Raw genomic sequence first — 23,678 nt, 5'->3', positions numbered from 1 at the left:
AGGTGCACTCTGTGGGGGAAGGAGCCAGCTTGGAGGGAAGGGAAACCTGCCTGCTTTGGTTTCCCTAAATGTTTGGGCAGGGCAGAATAGTTCAGCAAGACTTTCTCTTAGGACTCAGTCCAGCCATGGTGAAAATAACTGTAGTTTTGTCAATCATTACAAAATACTGAGATCAGGCCTAGAATCAGCTGGTTACTGTACCTTCTTTGCCCTCCTCTCTGCCACATCAGTCTATGCCTAGTCCAAACCCTTCGGAAGTTCAGATCTTGACTGAGCTCTGGGCAAGGCCTTCTGAGCAAAGGGCTGATGTTTGTGTGGCATCCATGGGGAACAGGTTTTTCTGGTTTTGTTTCGTGTGATAACATGTTATGTTAAATATGTGTGATGTAGACTTTCATTTTTTTGCTATTTTGGGTGGAGCAGATTGGATTATCCAAAAAACATCTGACAGTTTGGAGACTGTCCTTTATGTTTTCAAATGTTATCTGAATACAAATGGCCAGCCTTGACCCTTTGCTCCTTGCTCACCAGTGATAGCTTGGGGAGCATGAGAAATCAACATTAATCACTCTATTTGTTTGTGTAAGAACTAAAAATGTTTTCCCTTGAAATCAGCTCTCTAGCTCAAATCTGCTTACCACCTGTGATTTCTTCTACTTTTTATATATCATTAAAATGTAAAACCAAAATAAAAGAAAAACAAACAGCTGAGGGAGTGTCTGTTCTGGATAAGGCATTGCCTCATTTAATGCATGTATATATTACTTTTTGAGTGTGTGTGTGTTTATGCTTGCTGAATATAATTATTCCTGTTTAAATCCTGTGCATCAAGGAGTGAACAAACAGAGACCCTCCAGATCTCTCTGTGTTCACAGGTTAATCTCTCTAAATGAGATTCTCTGTGTGGCTGCCAAGTTTGCCCTACGCAATATTTAAATCCATGATACAGAAAAAGAAAATGGGATCACAATGTCCTTATGATCAGTTTCTTAATAATTAGCAGGATTCAAAGTGTCTGTTATAAGGAGAGCTGTTAGAATGATTTCCTGTAAATAACCTAAGATTTGGGGTGGGACATCAGAAAAACTAGATGTGCTATTCAATGCTAGAAAAAAATTAACACCGCTTCCCTTCCAATACACTCAGTTGTGTCCTGGTTTTGCTTTACATGACTTGAACTCAGGAGTAGTTGGTCTGGTTTAAAAACAATGTTCATTCCATTACATGTAGTTCCTCTGGTTTTTTACAGGCAAATCTTTGTGTATCCAAGTATAGTCTTAGCAATGGAATAGTGCCTCCATTTGTATCCTGAGGTGCAGTGTACTGGAGTGCCTTTCACAACAAAGTTTGCACGGAATTAGTCACAGCACTTTGAAGTTGTTTTTTGTTATTTGAACACTGACATTATCATTACATGCTGCTGCTTTTCTTCTTTAAACGGCCTAAGGATGAAGAGCTGGAAGTTGGTGTAGCGCTATCAGCTTGTTTAGAAAGCTGGCCTGAATATAAGTCTCGCCTGATTTGGTTGAGAATCAAAATAAATATGAAGTGACAGGCTTGCCATTTCACTCATCTTGGAAATGGATGAAGAGAGGTATCTAATTCTTTGAATACAAAGAGTAAATTTATTTGAAGGCTCCCTTGGAGAGCACAGCACAGGAATTGGCTCAGCTGTCAAGAAGGGACTAAGAGAAGAGAATCCTGCCAGGCCAAGTGCCTGTGAGTTGCTCTGTTCCTGGAGCAGATTATAGCAAAATATTGATGACTGCATTGGTTTCCACAGCTCTGAGCTGCATTATGTGAAAGTGTCCAAGAAGGGAGACTAGGTAGGAATGAAGCTGATACCTCTTTGTTCTCTTTCATTGCTGACTTCAGTGGCTGCATGCTGGCAAACCAAAATAAAATCAGCTCTGCTTGTAGCTGTATCTATACAAAAGTTGTACAGGTCAGCTACAGGTCTGCAGCAGCCCTCAGCACATGAAAGAGTCCATGTGTGGCCAGGCCTCTACAACAGAGATAAACTAGTGCAAGAGATACTGCAAGAGGAAAACAGGCTTTAACTTGTGCAGTGTAACTTGTACAGCAGAGCCCATTGGTGTGTAATACAATTTCCAGCCTTCCTCTAAGGACTTCGTAATGTCTCCTGAACATGGAATTGAGCTGCTTTTCCTGAAGGGTTGACAGGATTCATTCTGTATACTGAGAAGCTGTCATTCAGAGGACTAAATGACATGCCTGTCTTGCAAAGGTGAGTAAGAGTCTGGGAAAAATGCAGTTTCTGGTGTGCTAATCAAGTTTGAAAAAAGCTCAGTTCAGTTTGAATCAAAACTTACTTTACTATCATTTCTTTAAAAAAATCATAAGTTAAAAAAATCAGTATGTCAAAAGTCTTATTGTTTTCAGAGTAAGCTGAAGCCTACAATTTTCAGTGCAGCTGATGGAAAGAGAGACATGCCATAATGTCCCCAGTAGCAGTGGACTTGATTTGACATCCCAGAGGCTCTTATTTCTTTTCCTTCTCATTCAGCCATCAACAAATTTGCCTAGGATGTAAGATTACTGTTCAGTAATCCTGTGCTTGGAAATATTTGAGCATATTCCCTGGGTAAAATGCAAGTAGTAGGCTAAATGTAATGGCTGTCCATTTCCCTTGATTAGGCCATTGCTCTTATCTAAGAAACTAGATATTATTCTGAAAGCAAAGCAACGTACACATCCCATTTTTTTTAACGATGTGACCCAGCCATAATCACAAGATCCCAGATCCTTGCTCTTTGGCTAAATGGCAAAGTGAGCAATCAAGAACACCAGTTTGTAATGTGGCTATGCCATGGTTTCCTGATCACAGTAGTCTCCTGGGAGGTTCAAATTCTGAAACCAAACTGAACAAAGATTCTTCTCTTCCCTGCAGGAATGCCCACGCTTTTCTTCTGGAGGCTTTGTGAGTCTTGCCTGAATTTTTTGGTTGCTGCTCAGCAGGAGAGGACAGGAGGTTAAATACCCCTTGAGGAAGAAGCAGGGTGCTTTGGTTTTATTTCTCACTAGCTAATTTTTCTGAAGTCAAGTCTGTTTTGCCCATGACAGCAACCAGTGAGTAATCTTCCTGTATTTATCATGTTTGACAAGTTTTTCCACCAGTTTTTCTCTGTTTGTTGAGGATGAGGAGTGATAGAGCACCATGGTGGGTATCTGGTGACCAGCTAAGTGCTGCAGTGCTGTTAGTGTTAGCCATAACTAGTTGGACTGGAGCCCTGTCCAGTAAAGCATGAAGACCTTTAGACAGTCTTTGGAAACAGCTTCTAGCAATAAGGAATCCTGGTAGTTTATCCCCATGAAAAGTATAACAAAAGAGAAAGTAGAAGCCTTACTGCTGACCTTTGGCCATGTAACTGTTGAAATCCAATGCCACAGCTCCTGTAGAGGTTGCTCCTTGCCAAAAGTGCTGCAGTGATCAGGCTAGAAGAGATATCATGTTCAGCGGTATCCATTCACTAAGCATTCATCTCAACTGTTTCTTCTTGACCTCATCTGGGACAGCCAGATGCCCAGCTAGCCACTGGATAGACCTAATGGCAAGAGGCAAATGCCTGTGGTCCTGCTGTGTTCATTCCACAGTGACACGTCAGTGTCTTACCAAGAGGTGAGAATGGTCTCGAATCAGTGGATTATCTTGTTTTCACTAAAGGGTAAGTGGTGAAAACAATTTCAACACAAGGATCATGTGCTTTCTCCCGGAGGAAAGGTACATATGCAAAACTTTCTGTGAAACCACAGGGCAAAGGTTTACTTTATATTTGCATTGCATTTTTCTAGGTAAGCACTGGCCTCGAGCTCCAATCCTACACTAACAGCTTCTGATTTTGTCACATTGCTGCTGGAACCAGGAAGTATGAGCAGATTATTCTTTCCTTTTTTTTAATAAAAGAAATTTAAGTGATGTTTCATGATGCTTAGTTGTGGTAAAAGTTTGCTCAGTTATTTTTTTTATTTCAGCATCTCAGGAGCTCATCTATTAAGTCTGTATGGGGTTAAAATTAATCCAGATGTGTTTACACAGTATCTGCTTTAATGCAGTAGGCACAGCTGTTTTTTGGATGTATCCTGGCTAGATTCCAATGTGAGCAGTCATATTTTCCTTGTCTCTGTACTCCCTTGTAGCTTATCAACAAGAACACAAGAACTACAAGAATATTATTAAGCTTGGTGTTTTAAAAAGACACATCAATTGAGGGTTCCACTGCTGCGAGAGGCATTTTAATAATTGGGTATTTATAAATTCATCTGAAGTTGGCGGGGGGAGGGTTTGCCTTCTAGGTTTTGAACTTTTGAGATTGGATTTCCAGCTTTTTCTTGCCAAGGGGCTAATAGTTTTAAACTGATCTGAAAGTTTGGTTTTTTCATAGAAAGCCAGGGCTTCAGGTGTTGGTTTGACCAAATATTATGAAGGGTTAGGATTTAAGGTGGCACCTAGCAGGATGGCATTAGCCAGTGGCTAATTGAGAGTACAGGTGAAAAAAGAAAAAGCACATGCTCATGTAACCACGTTCAGATGCAAAAGGAGGGATCACAGCTTGGCCCAAAGCCCAAATTTATTTTTCTTTAAAAAAAAATTTGAACCTAAGGAGGCTGATCATTTCTCTATTGTTAATTAGGCATTAACAATGTACAATTTTTGTTTCTCCTGACAAGGATAATATAGGTAGCCATGCACCTCCACCACCATTAGATGTTCTTCTGGGTTGTATTGTGTCTCTCAATATTTTGTGGTTCCCCTGCTGCTTGGTGGAGGTGTTGCCAGTTTGTGTTGGGTTTCCTGTTAGGGCTTATCTTTGTTTATTGTGGCAGAGTTAGCTTTGACAGGAAAGTACAGGATTGCTTTTGCTTGTGGAAAAGATGTGACTTTTATTTGAACTCTGTCCCCTGTGGGATGAGTAATGGTAGGATTTGAGCACTGTGTACCTTTCATGGCTAGCTGCTAGACAGGGATTGAACAGCAGGGAGAAGAGAGCCATATCCCTGGAATAAAATTGCTTCTGTGTCTGATGCATTTACAAGTCTGCTAGAAACTTCCTTTTGGAGCTGTGCATATCTAGGCTTGTCAACAGTTGGCAAGGATATTGTCCCTTTTGATTATCTAAGGCAGCAGCATGGCCAAGAGGACAGTAGTGATACCAGTTCTGGAGATTTCATTGCACATCTTGATGTCTTCCATGGCAGATCCAACATGTAGAGTTACCTGAAGGTAGAAGCTTCATCTTTCCTTTGGAAAGCATGGTTCTCTCTCTTATAGTTACAAATGAACTACTGATGAAAAAGGACTCTACAACTGGAAGGCACAACATAAAAGACCAACCCAAACTTAAAACTTTAAAGTTATTCTCATAATCTAGGAAACCTCAGTCATAATATTAAATAGGGTTGAAATGCTGATAGCTGTTATAACAGCCGGACCAGAATATATTTTTCTGTCTGTGGTCCCTGTATTTCATTATTTATTTTTTTTTATACTAAGCAGAGGACAAAATCAATGGGGGGGCAGATTTATCTGTTTGCAAAATAAAACAACAGCAACACAAAAGTTGTTATGCAATGTTTTCTCTAGTATCCACATGATTAAAACCACAAGTTTTTCCTTGTAATGCATCCAACTAGATTCCTTTTCCTTTAACAGTTTTTATGTTGTTAATTTGTTCTTTCATGGGAGTTTTCAGGGGGTTTCTGAATTGCATGGCATTTGTTGGAAGAAAAAAATAGAGAAACCTGTGCTGCCATTGTCTGTGGTTAAATTCAGGTCTCTATCCAAATTACTGCTATTTTCAGATTTTAGGGGTCTGCTTAACTTTGCCTAGACCCAAATCTAGCTGTGAATTGCATTTAAGTTCAAAATTTCTTTTGTCAAAAGCTTATTTGTGAACTGTGATTCAGGCTGTAGTTTTAAAGTAAATGTGAAGTTGAATTTTTTTTTTTCAGAGTTAAGAACTTACTGAAAATGAGTACTGAAGGGATCTATGGATAGCTGTCTTTCTTTTGATATGATGCCTACAGCTAAAATAAAACTAGTTACAAAGGGCTCCACCCCTACAACAACTTCAGGCACAGTTTGGAGCTCATGTGTGTGCTCACACACAGACTACAGAAGCTATAGAAACAATTCCAAGGCAGGCATGCCTGTGTGCATGCTTACGGTGCTGGCTCCCCAAAGCAAAAGTGAAAACTCTTGAGAAGAAACTGAGAGGCTGAAGGGGTTAAATGAAATACAACTCTGCTTTTCCTGTGCAGTAAGGACTAGTAACCAAACAGAAGCAGGGGAGAAGAGCACTGAAGTGCCACTGTTTCAACAAGAACGATTGGAAAGTGGGTTCTGGAGCTTGAGTGCAGAGTGTCTCCAACTTTTGTGCTCAGCTATCACAGGCACATGCAGAAGGTAGGAGCTGACTATGTGTTCTGGGCTGTCTCCTGATCCCTCTACCTGGATATCTAATCTTTATGAGTCATTTCAGTGCTGTTCATGTGCTGTAAACTATGTTTCATTTCCCACCTTTTTTTTCCTTTCTTTTCAGTTAAAAGAGTACAGAGGAGAGACCAGAGTCCTTATGAGTGCAGAATTTTATTTCTCAGAAGGGAGGGAAGAAAGTTCTCCATGAGTTTGGTGAGCGTGCGTACCTTTGGCACGCAGTTAATCCCGGTGGGACTTCAAGCGCTGTTCGCGATGCTGCGGCTGGGGGGAGCGGGGAGGTGCCGGTGTGACGGGATGCGGGGCGATGTGAGCCCGCCGGGGTCACGCACACGCTCCGCTAGCACGGGCTGCGAGGCCAGCGCCGCGGGGCCATTGACGGCAGAAACGGAGCTCTGGCACGCGGGATAAAAGCCTGTCTGTGTGCCGCCACTCCTGCGGCCCCCGGCCGCCACCCCTGCGGAGCTCCGCTCCTGCTCGTGGGCCCGCAGGTGCTGAGGGGAGGGTGTGGCTCCGCATCACCCGGCGCCGCTTTCAGCTGCGTCAGGGGAGCTGGGAGGGAGGCCCGGCCAAACGATGCCGTCGGAGCCACCAGACCTGTCTGTGAAAGGGGACTGGGTCTCCTATCCCCGAGCGAGTCTGAGGTGTGAGGCATGCCAAGGTGGCAGCTCCAGGGATCCAGGGACCTGTCCTGGCAGGAGGAGGTAATGGTCTGGAAGAAATGTGGAGGGCAGGAGATTTGCCTGGTGCCCTGGGTGTTCCTGGTGGGTGGGTGATCGGTCAGGTGGAAGTAGAGGAGCAGGTGATTTGAAACTGAGTTTCAAAGCTTTGATGAAGGAAATGCTAGCTTTGAATGAGTCCCTAGGACTAGGAATAGCTAGTATTAGTACAGGAGTTTAGGGAGATAGTGTGCTTCTTTGGGTCTCCCTGTAGAGACCTTGAAATTAGTTTGTAAATGCTTTTGTTTGTTACTTTGGAAAGTGTCTACACAAACACACATTTACCCTTTCTACATTGTACTTATGAGGCCCTTCAACCGCTCCCTTGTAAACTGGCCTGCAGCTTACATCTTTTTATCCTGGCTTCCCAGAGATGTACCACACACTTTAATGCCAGAGCATTCCCAGTCTCTACAGCCATGAAAAGCCATTCTTTCCCAGGTGCAGTGTGAGGATGAGCCAATGTGCTACACAGCCATGTGTGTATTGGACAGCCTCACTCTGGGCTCCCAGGACACATGCTCTATCTTACAGGGAGCAAAGGGAGGTGTTTGTGGTGAGGAACAAGGGTGGATAAAGTCACCAAGTGTCTTTGGTATGGCACTAACTTAAACTAATATTTGCTCATGTCAATGAATTAATTGATTAGTAAAAGGAAAAAAAAATTAAACAGAGCAAATTTACTATCTCTGGAAGTTTTGTGCTTTTTTTTCTGTCCAGTGTGAGATAACAGAGACTTCTTTTTTGGGTCTGTTTTCAGGTTCTTATACAGTGTGAAGTGTCCTGACACCTTAAAGGTGTTTGGAAATATTTTTCTCTATGAGTTTAAGCTCTTGATGGCAGCCCAGAAATGCTGGGCTTGGGATAGTTTATTTGTAGCATTTGCCTATTCCAAATCTGGTTGCTAGTAAACAATCCACTCTGAATGTAGCATTTTATGGAAGATGCGTGATGAGTGATTTGAGGTGATTTTCAAGCAAGGATGTAGAGCTTTGTTTGCTGGTCTCTATATGTATTTATGTTTAAAAGAATATTAGGCAAAAAACCCCAAATAGTCTCAATTGTGAGGGAAAGTAGCCACCACTGTGTAAAGAACTTAGGGAATGGATGATCTCAAATGTTGCTGTTCAATAACTGCAGTAACATCTGATGCAAATCACTTCCCTTTGGCTTTGGGATGGGCTCTCTCAGATCCAGCTGCTTACCAGCTTGGTAAAGGAGAGTGCAGGTAGATCTCACCTAATCTGGCAATTTCAGGGATTAATTGCTTCTCAAATTAGGCACCAAAATTCTTTTGGAGTCTAGGTGAATGGCCGTGTCCAGACTTGCTAAAAGGGTTGAGAAAGCAGGAAAGCAGCTACATTGTTGCAACTGGTTTTCTTGGTAGCACTTTTTGAGTCAAAGGTGCAAAGTTTATTCTTTTTGTTCAGTTAAAATAGGAAACTTGATAGGAAGGAAAAAAAATGATTCACCATTTTGTTCGTTCATGTATGTACCTGGTGACCTATAATTTGCAGCAAACAGCTTTTTTTTTTGTGAGAGGATGGAAGCTCTGTTTTGTATGATAACAGCACCTAGAAAACACAGGATGAAATTACAGTCGTTCTCACAATTAGCATTACAGCTCATCATCAGCTGAATGAAGGGGAAATGTTTTCCCAGTGGCATATTGATGCTCGGTGAGCACCAGAGGAAATAGGTTGCTTTTTTCTTAGGTCTGTGGGAAGGATGATGCAGAAGTGCTGTGAGCCCTGCAGTGTACCTGGCACAGCTACTGAGCCCAGACAGTGATGGATGATTGCTTGGATTCAGGACAGTCATTTGTAGTTATGCCCACTGTATGATGGACTTGTCAAAAGGACTTATTTCTGTCAAAATGATGCTCTGCTGGATACAGCTTCACAGGCTCATTTTTTAGCACTCCTGGATCTGAACTATGATTTGTTGTGGTCCAGTCTTGTCTTGGACAATGAATAATAAGGGTTGCTAGGTATTTGGGAAGGGACTTTTATATTAAAGTACTTGGGTGGGTGTCTACTCATATGCATAGCCTGTGATCAAATAATTTGTTTATGCTTTCTCACACAGTATCAAGCTCACCTTCCTGACATGCAGATGTGATTTACAGAAAACAAGTGCCATCCACAGATTGTTTATTTCTCTGCCGAGCCCTTAAAGCAGTAATTGAAGGCTCTGGTTTGGGCATCTGTGGGAGAAACCAGCTTCAGAGCAAAGAACCAATTTATTTTTAGATCACACCGTTGTCATTTTGCTGTGATCACACCGTTGGAGCATGTGCTTCCTTTGAGAGCTCTCCAGGCACTGCAGTGTGATCACACCCTCCTAAGATCATTTTTTATGAAGTTAATTTTTAGTGACAGATGAAAGATGCTGGGGCCAGTATTCTCAGAGACAGCAGCCCCAATTCCACTAGCACATATTCTCCCTCCTAAGTTTGTTAATCTAAAGTTCTGGTTTAGGTTGTGATTTTGTTCCATTTTTGTTTCTTTTCGTTCACCTCATGTTACTCATCCTTCTCTTGCACAGTACTGTAAGCAAGCCCACAGATTTCTCTGGGGGAATTTCTGCCTCATACCACTGAAGGTGTGTCTGCATCACAGTCTGTAGGGGCAATTCCTTAGGGAAGAGATGTACCTGTACAAGTGTGGTGTGTTTGACATGTTTACACATACACACACACACACATATATATATATATATATATATAACTGAGTTAGCTTTAAATGAAAAATACTATCTTGACTTCCAGAAACAATGTAGAGGCAGCAGCAATCAAAACCCACATGAGGTTCAGGGTAAATAACCTCATGTTTCCCTATTATTAGTCCCCCAGCACATTTATTTAAAGGTTTTACAGGTGTTCCCTGTGCATAGATACTACAAGCATACTGTTGAATGTAGTGCTAACATCCTCTCAGTGAATGGAGATGTGAATCTTGCAAAGAGAGGCAGAGAGAAATTTACATGATTTTAAAATCTCCTCTTGAAATAACACTTCTTTTTTATTTTTATTTTTTAACCCATTGCACAGCACAGAATTGCAGTGTTTATATTTAGGATGGAATGAAGTTAAATAAATTTGAAGCAATCTTCTAGTGTGAAAATCCTTTATTTTCCTGAAGAATTCTCAAAAATTTGAATTGCAAGAGATTAGTGTCAGCTGGGTAACACGCTCAGGTGGGAGCTGGGGGGCGAAGACCCTCCCACTGTAAGTGAAGAGCAGGTTTGAGACCACCTGTGGAAACTGAATAGGCACGAGTCTGTGGGGCCTGATGAGATGCATGCCAAGGTCCTGAGGGAACTGGCTGATGTGGTTGTCAAGCCACTCTCCATTACATTTGAAAAGTCATGGCAGTCAGGAAAACTCCCCAGTGACTGGAAAAAGGGAAACATTTTCCTATTTTTAAAAAGGGGATAAAGGGAGGCCCAGGGAACTAAACACTAGTGAGCCTCCCCTCTGTGCCTGGGAAGATTGTGGAGCAGATCCTCCTGGAAGCAGTGTGGAGGCATGCAAGACAAGGAGGTAATGCAAGACAGGCCAGCATGGCTTCACTAAAGAGCAAATCTTGCCTTCCCAACCTGGTGCCCTTCTGTGGTGGAATGACTGCAGTGGTTGACAAAGGAAGACTGACTGATGTCAGCTACCTAGAATTCTGTAAGGCTTCTGATGTGGTCCCATATGAAGAACTTGGCAGTTCTCCTGGATGAAAAGCTGGACATGAACTGTCAGGATGTGCTCACAGCCCAGAAAATCAGCCACATCCTGGGCTGCATCCAGAGCAGCATAGCCAGCAGGGGAAGGGAGGGGATTCTCCTCTTCTGCCCTTGTGAGACCCCACCTGGAATAATGTGTCCAGGTCTGGGATCCTCAGCATAAGAAAGGCATGGAGCTGCTGAAGTGGGTCCATAGAAGGCCACAAGATGCTCAGAGGCCTGGAGGACCTCTTCTATGAAGAAAGGCTGAGAGAGCTGGTGTTGTTCAGCCTGGAGAAGAGAAGGCTTCAGAGAGACCTTATTGCTACCTTCTGGTATTTAAAAGGGACTTAAAAAAAAGATGGTGAGTCACTTTTTATGTTGGCAGATAGTGATAGCACAAGGGATAATGGTTCTAAACCAAAAGAGGGGAGATTTAGACTAGATATTAGGAGGAAATTCTTTATTCATAAAGTGATAAGGCACTAAACAGGTTGGCCAGGAAAACTGGGAATGCCTCATCCTTGGAAGTGTTCAAGGCCAGGTCAGATGGGGCTTTGAACAACCTGGTCTAGTGGAGGTATCCCTGGCAGGGGGGTTGAATTAAATGGTTTTTAAGGTTCCTTCCAACCTAATCCATTCTATTATTTATAAACAGCACCAGTGCTCAGTGTCAGGTGATATTTCAGGTCAGGCTAAATAACTCATAGAAATGAAGCTTAGGCTGTGACAGGACAGTAGTAAATGTAAAGGATTGTTAGCCATTCCTCTTCAACTATGGTAGTGTTTGGAGTATTATATCCTTGTCATGTATTTTCCATAGGCACTGTGTGGCTTCTTTTAGCAGTGTCTAAATCAGTCTGTGTGCTTGTCATTATCCCTACATGCTCCCAGATTTAATTAACAGCTAAGCACAGTGAGACTACCAAAATAGAAGGCAGAATCCTATCTTTACTCCTTATAATAAATCTCTTGCTGCAAACCTAATAGTGGGAGGCTAGTTGCACAAAATTGAATCTGAGCTGATATTAATAGGTAGACAGAAAATTGCCCTCATGAAATACTGTATTAGCTCCTGCAAAGGGCTAATTACATTTGCTTGGAAGATGGTGCTTCACTGACCCAAGCCTGAGATACATCATTGTGGATTTTGGAGAGCCAGAAAGAGGCAGGTCTGCATCTTCTCCACCCACTGATAGGGTATGGTGTGAGGCCTTACTAGAATCTCTGTGTGTTGATCTTGCTCTTGAGCCTAATGATTTTTCAGCTACTGTTTTGTGTGATTTCAGTATTCAGAGGCTGCTGTGGCTTCCCCAGGTGTTGCTGAACTTTCCTTTACTGTAGAAGTCCTCTGTAAAAAATATTGTCAGTCTTTGTCAGCCACAGGAAGTGATGGCCTGGTGCAGATTCATGTTAGGAATCAGCCTGGAGGCTGAGTTGAAAGCCATTGATAGAGCAAGCTCAAAGATGCTTCTGTGTTACCACTACTCAGTTCTCCAGCCAGCTGGTGCTCTGCCGCTGTGCTTGTTAGTAAGTTTTTTCAAACTTTTTTTTTTTTTTAATCTAATAAGGTGTATTTTAAAGATATTCTAGCTGAAATTTTGTCTCCATAATATGCATAGCATGGCTGAAAGTATCTCTCAGTGGGATTACTTTCTTGATGAGGACTCTTCAACTTCTAACATGTATTTAGAATTAATTATTAAATCTGGACACCAATGGTAAAGACACCACCATAAACCTTATGTTCAGACAACTTGTGTTTTCTTTGTTTTCTCTCCTTTCCCATTAAGCCCTTTCAGCCAGTCCTGTGTTTGCACTCATTTATAAACATTTACCTTTGCAAATGTTGCTTGCTTTACTGCTTGTAAAAGAGCTTGCTTTGTATACAAGCAGCTCTTCATGGATGTGGTTCATGGTATGGTCAAGACAAAGGAAATTCAGCATCCTTCAGTTTTAATGGGATGGGCACATAGACATTATTTGGCCTATCTGCCCCAACCCAAAGGACATTAGACTCATGATTTTCTTTGAAAACTTGTCCAAAAAAAAGGATGATTTACTGTGTTCGGGGAAGAAAACAGGCATATTAAGAAGTATCTTGAATGTGATACCATCTGCCTAGAGTGGTGATTTGTTTCCTGGTTCGTCTAGGCTGTGTGATGTGGTCCTTGTGCTCTCCTCACTCAGCTCACATCCTAAGCAAAGGGAGGTTTTTCCCTATCCTTGATCCCTGTTCCACGGAGCCCCTTTGTCTCCCTACCTTCATCTTAGCTTCTTTCTCTGTGTGTATATTTTTCCTTTTTAATTCTTCCAGCAAAAACTTAAAAGGTGCTTCTCAGTTGTCAAGGCAAACAAAAGCAAGCTGGAACAAAGATATGCTGGATGGTTTTTAGAGCAAAGCAAAAATCATAATGTCTTTAGAAAATGTAGTGAATCTAAAAGCTCAAAGACTTAGCTCTCAGTCAATGACTCAAAAATTTTCTGTCAGTGAATAACAGGATGATGATATGTTGCCCATTCTGGCTTCCCACCTCCTTCAACCAAATTTCTAAAAATATAACATCAAAGTGAGATCTGATGTTTTAAAGGGGAGTGAGTGGAGGAAAGGGAAGGAATTTCTGAAAACCTGTGAGTAGTGGGATCCCTGTGGCAACATCTGTTTTTGTGCTGCATGTGCTAAACTTTACAATAAGCCATTTCTGTTGATATTGCAGCAGGCAAATATTTATTGCCAGGGTGGCCAACCTCTATTTCAGAAGCTGTGGTTGCAAAGGCAGCTTCTGTGTCAGGGTTGCTTCAAAGGAAATGATAGATCCATACTGGGTAATTCAAATTCCCAAAAGAGAGATGAAATTACTTGTAAGGACCTGCCAAAGTCAGTAATGCTGGCTGGCTTTGCCGCTTACCTGCATGTCCAGCTAAATTTCATCTAGATTACACAAGCAGGAACCCTGAAGGGGTCTTTTTGCCTTCTGCCTATGAACCACTCCTAGAACAATCCCTGACCCACACATGTAATATGTGTCTTTGGCCAAAGATGATTTAGAAATGTGGTTCACATGCCAAAGAAGGCTGATCTGTCTTGTGTGCTAAACTGAGAATAACACTGGCTGTCCAATTATTTTCAAAAAGAATAAAGAAAACCTGATAAACGTGTGAGCAATGGAACTCATGAAACTTGTTTTATTCTGACTTTGTGATCCGATTCTGTAGTGCCTAAACAGTTTACACAAGGCTAAGTTATTCATAACATTACTTTTAAGTTTGGATTTCCTTCCTGTTGAAAAGAAAAAGTCATCATCTAAATAGATTAAAAGTTCAACACATCTCTTCATCCTGGTCCAGTATCTTTTCCCTCAAAATGCAACTTTATTCCTTTTGAGACCCTGAAATTAGACAACTGATTCAAAGTTATTTTTCATATATACACAGGCAATGTAGGTCTTGTTTCCCCAAGAACATGGATGCTAAGAGGTTGTTTGGAAAAGTGGCCAAGTTTAGGTAAGCAATTTTATTTGTGCATTGCAAAGCAGATTTTACACATGTAAAGTAAATATAGGAGTCATTAAAACTGTCCTTGATTCTAAAACGTACTTCTGGTCTTCATGAAGATTTGACTGATCTTGTTAAGCCTTCCGGCCCTGCATAAGAGTTTCAAACTAAATAAAATATTTTTACAGCAGCTCACTGCTGGCTCCACTATAGAGAAGTCTCCAAGTCTGCCCATCTGTCTTTTCTAGAACTTCTGTTTGTAAAGGCAGAAGCTTCTTTCCTAAGTGGGTTCAGTGTTAAGCCCTGAAATAAGGGTGCTTATCCCAGTTTCCAGTGGTGGTGGAGTTCTTGTGTTCTGTTCAGTTAGGAAATTCCAGCTATCTCTTCTGTGGTCCTCTCACCTTCCTGTTTTGGAATAGAAGGTTCCCAAGCTGTTAAAGTTAGATCCCAGTTTGAATTTCTCCAGTGTTTGGAGAAGCTTGGGTCAGCATCTCCTAGAGACAACAGTCCAGAGCTCAACTCTGAAGCTGATTCTTTTTGACCACACTCACAGATGGCTGGAACCACTCCCCACTTCAAGCCTTTTATTCATCTCACCTAAGCAGTTAATGCCAGATGTGACTGCCTAGACAATTTGAATCTCTTCTGGTGTATGGGCAGAGGTTTCAGCTGGGCTCACCTCTATTTCTAGTTAAAGATTCTGGTTGTTCCTTTCTTGTTGTGAACTCATAAACCCTCTCCCTGAGATAACTTCCTATTTTAGCACTATGGCAGGAATTCCTCCTTGTGAGCTTTCCAGCAGCTGCTCCATAGCTTGAGCATAAAGTCACCATTTCCCCTCAGGCTCTGCTGCTGTTTCTGGGTGGAGGAGGGGTGGAGATGCTGTTCTAGCACACAGTGGGAAAAGGGAGCTGGGAAGGGTTGAAGAAAACTGGAGAAGGGCAGGAGGCTCAGGGAGCAGCAGCTGCTGTTGCTACAAGCGAAAGAACTGCAAAACACTGTCCTTTTCATTCCTTCCCCCGCATACCCAGCCTGCAGTGAGAAGAATGGCGAGCGAGCAGAATAAACATATGCTGCTGTACCCCAGGTCCTACAAGGAGTAGGAAAATCCAGAAACAGAACTTGACCCTTTCTTTAAGGTTTCAGACAGATTCTTCAATCCCATGTATTTTGGTTGAAACTAAGGTGAAAGGAATCAATGCTGAATCCTTCATCTGAGGAAGCTTTTAAAATAACAATTTTGTTGATGCTCAGTAATCAAATGCAGGATCTTTCTTCCAGTGGGGAATTTCATAGGATACAGATGGTCCTGTTTTTCCTTCTGCCGATCCTTCCTGGAATCTCTTGACGAGTTTAATAGGTCTGGATGTTCTAAACATTTTAATGCTAAATTTGGTACAATTGATAGCAATTTCCATGCGAGTGCAACGACACAAAAGTACAAACAAGTACCAGAGCTGTAACCTCTCGCTGCTTTGGGGCAGAGTTGCCCCATACATTGGGTTCTGGCTCTACTTGTCTCCTCAGAGAATCTTTTTCTGCTGCCTGGCTAAAAACATCCAAGATACTATCTACCTGGAGAGTGGGAGCACTGCCACCCTGGTAATCTCTCCTCCAGCCTCTTCTCCAGGAGCCTCATGTGGTTTGGTCCCAGCTCCCTGTCTGCCTCTTGGCACAGATGGTAGAAAGAGCTGAGCAGACAGTTCATTAGCAGCAGAACAAGGATTTCATTTTCAAGGCCATATCTGTGGACCTGAGAGGTGGCCGGAAATGGAATATGTGAGAGAGGAGTGCTGGGGAAAAGATTATTTTTTTTCCTTCCTGGTAGTAGGACTAGGAGCTGATCTCAAATATTTACCTCTGGCAACACCGTTCAAGGAAGATGCTGCTTTCACAGTGCCTTTTCCTAGTGCTGTGGGCATTCAGGAGAACTTTGCTGCTTGTGTACACAGATCTTGTAGCAAAAGGGTCTCTTCTTGCCTGTGCTTCCCCTGAGAAAGGATAGGATGCTTGGTACAGTTGTGACAGAGATCCAGCCTGATCTGGTCATTGGCTTCTACAGCACAGAGAGCATTCTTTACATCTTCTGGAAAGTATCCCCAGGTTGTTTCTTCTTTTGTTTGAATCGGAAGAGTAGTAGTAGCACCTGTGGGTGATGGAGGATACACAGTCTTCCCTCAGCTTCCTAAGAATGACTAAATCAAAATTAATGATAGTCTTTTCATATAAAAAGCTCCTATATCTTCATTTTCTTATGAACCTTACGACTGGTGCTCAGTATTTAGGGAGAAAAGTTTATCAGTGTTTGTTTTCCCAATTCCATTTTCCCTGCTCATTACTATTTTGCACACAGACAGGTGCAACCGACTTTTTTTTTTGGTAGCTTTTATATCTGAAAGAGAAAGTATTTAGGAGCAAGCATTTTATTCTCAGCATGGTGAATGTTGGGAGTGTTAAAATCCATGGTATATACGGACTTGGAGAGTTGTAATAAAGTCTGTTCATTGAGGCCTAAGACTATAAGAAAAATGGCTGCCCATCATAAAGTAACCTGAAGTACTCAAATACCTGATCAATTAAATTTCATTTTGGATATTTCTTGGTTCTGACGTCATATCCTCATGCAACAATGATTTTATATCAATGTTATCATTGTTAATAGTGATACACATTCTGTATTTTATCTGGATTTAATAGGCCAGGCTAAAGGAGCTATATATGAAGTTTTAATATTGATACAGATATTGTTACAAGGACTGATAAAATAAACATTTCTTCCTTGATGCTTTTGTGTACTGTAAAAGGAAAATTTCTCCTTTTACCTTTCCTTTTCCAAGTTAGAAAGAAGCCCAAACTAGATAAAACTGTGCTAGGAATATCTAGTCTGTCTTTTTTTTTTTTTTTTTTCCTGGGCTTAAGTGGTCACAATGTCATCAGAATACAGTGATGAGACACAATCACTGTGTAGAGGCTGAAATGTCCCTGTCACATCTGTGAGCTCTGGTGAGTGGTGGTTGGTGTCACTGCAACTCAAAAGAGGAAGGATTAAGCAGCAACAGGGAATGTACCAACAAAGTATTGTGGTCCCAAATGTGAATAACACCCCAAATTTAGGAACTGTTGTATGCTGCCATACCAGCCTACATGACCTGATCTCCTTTCTAGCTCTGCAGAGGGGATGTAACTGCTCATGGTGGAATCTAGCTATAGCTGTCCATGATGAATTATTGGACTTTAAACAAGCACAACCACACAAGATGAATGGAGGGTACAGAAATGTTAACTGTGGAATTTTTTACCTTGGGTTAGTTGAAGTCATTGCAATCCTCAAGTATTTTATCAGGTGTATACGTAAAGGGGTGGGAGGGCAGACATGCATCAGCATGCACCTTCCACTGTGCCTGGGGATGGTGTTCTCATAATACCAGAGGAAAGTTCAGGGAAATACGCACTCTCAGTAATTATATCCTGGCTTTCTGTGCAGGGTGTTTTCAATCTTTGCAGATGCCTTCATCTATCCAGGGAGTTTAGTGGTAAAACTGCTTTTCTTCTCTCCCCTTAATTTTACTTCTACCTCCATTTTTACTTCATGGTATTGTAGCTTTTCCACCAAACAGCAAAGAAGCAAGCAGTCCTGATGAGTAATTTTTCTGTTCCCACAGGCAGAGATGAAGAACCTGTTCCTTCTGCTCATACTAGCAACAACGTCACCTTCTGCATTTTCAGTAAGTAAATGCTCTTCTGAGCACTGTTACAAAAAATGAAAGATACTTCTGTTAAGAACTGTCAACATCTGTAACTGAAGTGCTTTGTAGAAAGTATTTCTGAAAGAGCTAATAGGTTCAAGTCATCGGGCCTATTGTGGCACATCTTAAGAAAAGTCCAACATGGCAATTAAATAATCAAATTCTGGTAGTGCCTTTGGTTCTAAGGATGTTATCTGCAAAGCAGTAATTGCTGTCTTCTGCTTCAAAGCTAGAGAGAGTTATCACTTGAAATAAAGAGAATGGATTTTTGGTTAGTTCATTATTCTCTTTTCTTTGGTCTTAAGAAGTATTAGCCATGTGGTTGAGCTTTGCTGGGAGAGGTTATTTTATGTTAAGCCAATGTGATATTATCAGAAAAAGAATGCAGCAATTATGAACTGGGATTCCTGTTCCTTCTGAGTGAGAAGCAGGATCTTTCTGAAGTAAATGCTGCTTGAAAACAGTTTGCCTGACTTGAAGTTAAACTTTATTACTGAGTTGGTCATCTAAGCTAAAAGATGACCTGCACAGAGAGTGGAAGTATTAACAAAGGAAGACATTACATGTTTGTTAGGTGTAAAGGAAAAGAGAGTGGGGGGGAAAAAGAGGCAATTATCACTTGGAGTAAGTGTTCTGCTTTCTAGGCCACCTTTGAAGATCAGGGATGAGAGACCAGAAATCAAGCAGAGTTTGTTAGTTGTCGTATTTTCTCTTACAGATGGAAATATGCTTAAATGAGTGCCTGCTGTCTCACATCTAACAAAAAATCATACTGTATGTTAAAATAACCAGAACTGGAATATATTCTATTCAGTTCACCTGTTCACCTGCCTATCTCCAATTTGGAGTATTGGTGATTTTTTTTTGAAAGAGATATCACTGAAATACCCTGAGACTGTGAAGGCTGACATTTCTCTGTAGCATTAGACTCTACCCCCTACATGCAATCAATAGTTCCTCTTGAAGCTATGCTGAATGAAAGGAGAAATTTTGCTTGGCCACCACATAAGTTCAGTATGTCCGTTTCCCTGACATACTGGATCTGTCCAAGTCATACATTTCCTCTGAACACTGTTTCTTTATATGGATCTGCATTTCTAGGTTGAAATGCTGGTTTTTAATTTATTCTGAATAACTCAACATTGTTATTGTTTAAAGTGCTAATCTGTTGAATAAACTTTTAGATGCCTTACCCAGCTTGAACAAAGGGCAGAAGGTGCACAAGGACATAAAAGTTAAGGTCATACAGAAACAGTAAAAATTACTGTGAGGACAGAGAAAGAGGAGATTTTACTGTTATTCCTAGGGAGGGAAAGGGAGAAAACGTGATCAAGAATAATTTTACCAGGTAGAGCCAGTTTGTTTTGCCCTATAACCTGTCTACAGCTATGTCACAAACATGTGTCTAGAAAAAAACATTAAAAGATAGGCAAATACAGTTTCCCCCAATAGACTTCCAGTTTTTGAACCGTTTGAGCTTGAGATGTCTCTGTCTCTCTTCCCTGAATTTTGTCAATGCCCCCTTGAAGCCACAATACCAACATCTGGCTCTTAAGAGCTAAATATCAACTATCATGTAATGATTTATTAATATTAATTAATAATTAATAGCAATTTGGGATAGGATTTGTCTTTCCCCTGTGTATCACTTAAGTTGCCTACATTAAATCTCCACTGTCATTTTAGTGATAATTGCTAATACTATCATGCTTTCCTGTAGTTCTTTGCAGTATGTCTCTGGTTTTCTGTTGTCCTTTATTACCCTACATTATCCTTATCATCTGCTTTCATTACCTCTGTGGTTTTGGCATAGCTAATAAGTGTGTTGAGGCATTCTGGTCCCTTATGGAATTCTGCTGCTAATGTCAGTTCTTGCAGTGGATGGAGATTTTATTCCTGCTTTTGTCTTTAGGCCACTTGCTCATCATCCATTGAAGAATTGTCCTTCTGACTGCTTCACTTCCTTCAAAGCTTTAGGTGAAGGATTTTTTGGAAGTGTTTTGGTAAATCTGAGTGTATCTGGCAAATTATCTTTGTTGACATGTTTGTGAATTGAAGAATTGCAATATTCTTAGAAGAATTTCCCTTTAAAAGTCCTATTGACTTTTTCTCAAACATCCAGTATTTATGCAGGTGCCTGCTAGCTCTGTTCTTTGTTATAACTTCTATTAATTTATCAGCTGACGTCAGTTTTACGCTCTGTGAATGTACAGTTCCATGGGTTCCCCTGGGATCATTTTGTAAACTGGTGTCAGATTTTCCACTTTCCAATAATCACATGTTGAAGTGGATTTAGCTGAGAGGGTTGTCTGCTAGTATGTAACAGTTTATCCATTTCAACCTTGAGTTCCTGTTAGGCCCCTTGGATAAACAACTTCTAGTGACTTCATACTGCGTGTTTTGTCCACTTTTCCAAGTAAGTTTGGGGTCATAAAGTTTACTCACAATCATCCTCATTGTAGAGTTTTCTGAATGTGCTCCATTTCCTCCACAAGGATTCCAAGAATTAATTTGACTTCTCTGCAATGGCTGTATCTTTTTAGAGTTCTTTAAATTCCCTCCTCATCTCCAGGCCACCCACAGTTCCTGGAAGCCTTTCCATTTCTGAAAAGCAACTGGTACCTGCTCTGTCTGGTGCCCCATGGGACAGCATGTCCCTGGCTGTGCAGAGCATCAGGCATGCACCATGTCCTCCTCAGCTGACAGAAAATCAGTGGGTGTGGAAGGAGCTAGCTGTAGGGTGGGACAGCCCAGAGAGAGGTAGCACAGTGAGGAGTGTTGAAGAGTTGAACAGGGAAAAGAGCTGGGAACCATAAGGGAGAGTGTTCAGTGATGTAGGGAGAATCTGAAGTGTTTTGAGAAAATTAAGGTATTGGAGAACTGCTGGATTTTACTGGATTTGGTAGAGGGGATATGCTAACGAGCCATGGCTAGGGTGAGAGTGGAATGAAAGGAGATGTACACAATGAGTGTAAACCACAAGCCATTAAAGCTAACAAAGCCTGGGTTTTTTTCCTCATCTTCATAAAGCAGCTAGTCTTGATAAGATACTCGCTTCTTCTGCCCCACTTTGTATTTTGCTTCCTGCTGTCACCATCTTGTTCACTTTCATTCTTGTTTTTCTAGTCTTGCTCAAATACAATTCTTTGATTGCTTATTCATTATTCATAGAAATGGTACTTGGCATTATTCACCTTCAAAGCTCTTTGCAAGCCTGCTGTGTCTGAGCCAAGATCAATGGTTAAGACAGAATTATAAAAAATGCTTTGCTGATGTGGTTTGGATTCATTAGCTCTTTTTTGGTAGCATTTTTGACTAATATCCTAGCTGGTTGCAGATGGAGCCACTTGAAAATGCATATTGGCATAGCAGCAGATATCTAAATTATAAACATGTAACATATATTGAATGTTTTCAGCTCCCTTTCAATTAAGTTTGAGGGTTGGATACCACATGTCATGCAGAGCTTAGCTATGTGAAAATATATTATTGGTGGTCATCATTGTAGTACTGGGTAATTCTTCTGGACATACAAAGGAGAAAGAAATGGTTCATATACCAGAGCGCACATGGTCTAAAGACATGGTTCATGTGGGTTATTTTCATTAGGGCCCTGAGGGCACTACTAGGCTTTACAGGCCCTGTCTGGACTCTCTGCTCCCAGCCCACTGCCCAGGACACCCTTGTAGGCTCCTGGGACTGCTGGCTCCTGCCCCAGTGAGGATCTGCACAACTCTGCCTGGCCAGCCATGGGCCCTGATGAGTCAGGCCCACCTGCAGTCCCAACTCCCAGCCTGGTTTCAGGTGGAGATGCCCAATTCCCAGGGCTGGGGCTGCTCCCTGGCTCGTGCTGCTCCCTGGCTCCCTGTGTTGTCCTGGGAGAGCCTCCCACTACAGGCCCACAGGGAGCAGCCAACCTTTGGGGCTCCTTGACACTTTTCTTTCTTTTTCCCTTTCTGTTATAAACTTTTCTCTGAGCAATTAAATTCTCCCTAAGCACTTATTAATCAATGTTAACAATGTTGCATTTTTTCACCGGAGACTTCTTCCTTGCCAAGACTTGGGCAATGAAACCATTGCAGAAGTGATAGCGGTCATAGTTTTCTTTTGTAAAGTATTTGGTTTTCACCTTTCTCTCCTACATGTTTCCTAAACGATGCTACAGTTCAGGGTGTGTCAAAATAAACATTAACCATATTTCAGAAGCTATAAACACCAGAAAGTAGATATTTATCAAATAAAATGATGCAGTGTTATCTCAAAAATACTAAGAAAGGTTAAAGAGAGAGAGTCTGATTTTTGTTATAGTTTTATGCCGTGAAACACTACATGACTGTAACACCACATTACTCATTTTATCGTTGTGAGCAATATCTGTTTTCAGTGGGTAGCAGCTGGACAGGGCCTTGTCATCAGCCTCTATTTCTCGCCACGTTCTCCCCGTCGACACTGAGATTTGCATCTGATTCCAATGGAACATGGTAAGCAAGTGAAACAGCCCCAGAAGGCACAGTAACTTTGGACGTTTCAGTGTCCAAAACAATGCTTCAGTTGCATCTCAGTAGGCCAAAGCTGTGCAACCTTCTGGGCTAAAGGTGAGCAGTGGCCTTGTCCGAAACCTCACGGGCACAGCGTAGTTATCAGTAACCACATGCTTTGAGCAGCGACTGCTGGAGTGGTGCAACAGGATGTTTTGTTCCTGCTCATCAGTCTGGAAAAGCAGCACCAAAAAACCCCTACAAAATTATTCAGGGTACCTATCTCTGAGTCCTGAAAGATGTCCAAGGAGCAAGGGGTAAGAACTTACCTGGGATGTAGGTTGTTTGGACGTGTGACTGCAGAACTTCACTGCTCCCTTCGGTCTGTATGGTAAATTGATGTTTTCTTTCATAGCTTGCTGGTATTTGAGTTGCAACAAGGCACTAGGAAATTGTTCCCACTGAATCACTTCTCCACAGTTGGTGATATGAACTTTGTGGATCACTGCATGCCTGCAATGCATTTGACTGGGAAGCAGAGTCCCATGCATACTTTTCTATCCATCTCATCAAACTGAAAGTCTTTCAAGGACCCCTTTTGAAGTGCTCCTATGTAGTGCCAGCATTTTCTGTCTTTCTGAGTCAAGTCCCATTCAAAGCTTCTCTTCCAGTGCATGTGTCATACACAAAAATAAACATTACATGGTATATAATAAGCTATCTAGGACACTTTTCCAGAATTCTTTTTTTTTGCCTGTGGTGCATACTGGAATTGTCTTTGCAGATGAGGTCTGGAGGTCTAATGACTCAGAGGCATAGCTCTTTACTTGCTGATGATATCAGATACAGTTGGCCTGGTAACAGCAGATGCTGCAACTACATCAGCAGTTCATCTGTCTAGGAACTGATGAAAGCAATGCAGTGTTCATAAAAATGAAATCCCTGGCCTTCTAAACTTGTATACCACAGCAGCCTGTATGCAAATGAGCCCTGAGAGCCCACAGTGCCAGGGTCATGGGCAATATCAATATTCCCAGAAAGGATGCATTGCTGGTGTCTTAGCTGGTGATAA

At 41.6% G+C, this 23,678-nt stretch overlaps 1 protein-coding gene across 9 annotated transcripts in view; it reads left to right on the top strand.

Annotated features, from left to right (window-relative positions):
• The window catches only part of PAPLN (papilin, proteoglycan like sulfated glycoprotein), a 62,730-nt gene that overhangs the window by 5,777 nt on the left and 33,275 nt on the right, over positions 1-23,678 (top strand). Inside the window, exons 1-4 of one of the 9 annotated variants that reach the window (XM_038139636.1) lie at positions 3,920-5,791; positions 6,280-6,424; positions 6,561-6,685; positions 18,045-18,107. In XM_038139636.1, coding sequence (XP_037995564.1) covers positions 6,641-6,685; positions 18,045-18,107 — 108 coding nt within the window. In that variant the 5' untranslated portion in view covers positions 3,920-5,791; positions 6,280-6,424; positions 6,561-6,640. The other 8 variants (XM_038139640.1, XM_038139635.1, XM_038139639.1 and 5 more) reach the window with 8 other exon arrangements.

Source organism: Motacilla alba, chromosome 5, assembly GCF_015832195.1.
Source record: "Motacilla alba alba isolate MOTALB_02 chromosome 5, Motacilla_alba_V1.0_pri, whole genome shotgun sequence".
NCBI classification, from domain to species: domain Eukaryota; kingdom Metazoa; phylum Chordata; class Aves; order Passeriformes; family Motacillidae; genus Motacilla; species Motacilla alba.
This window is presented reverse-complemented; position numbering and strand designations above follow the sequence as displayed.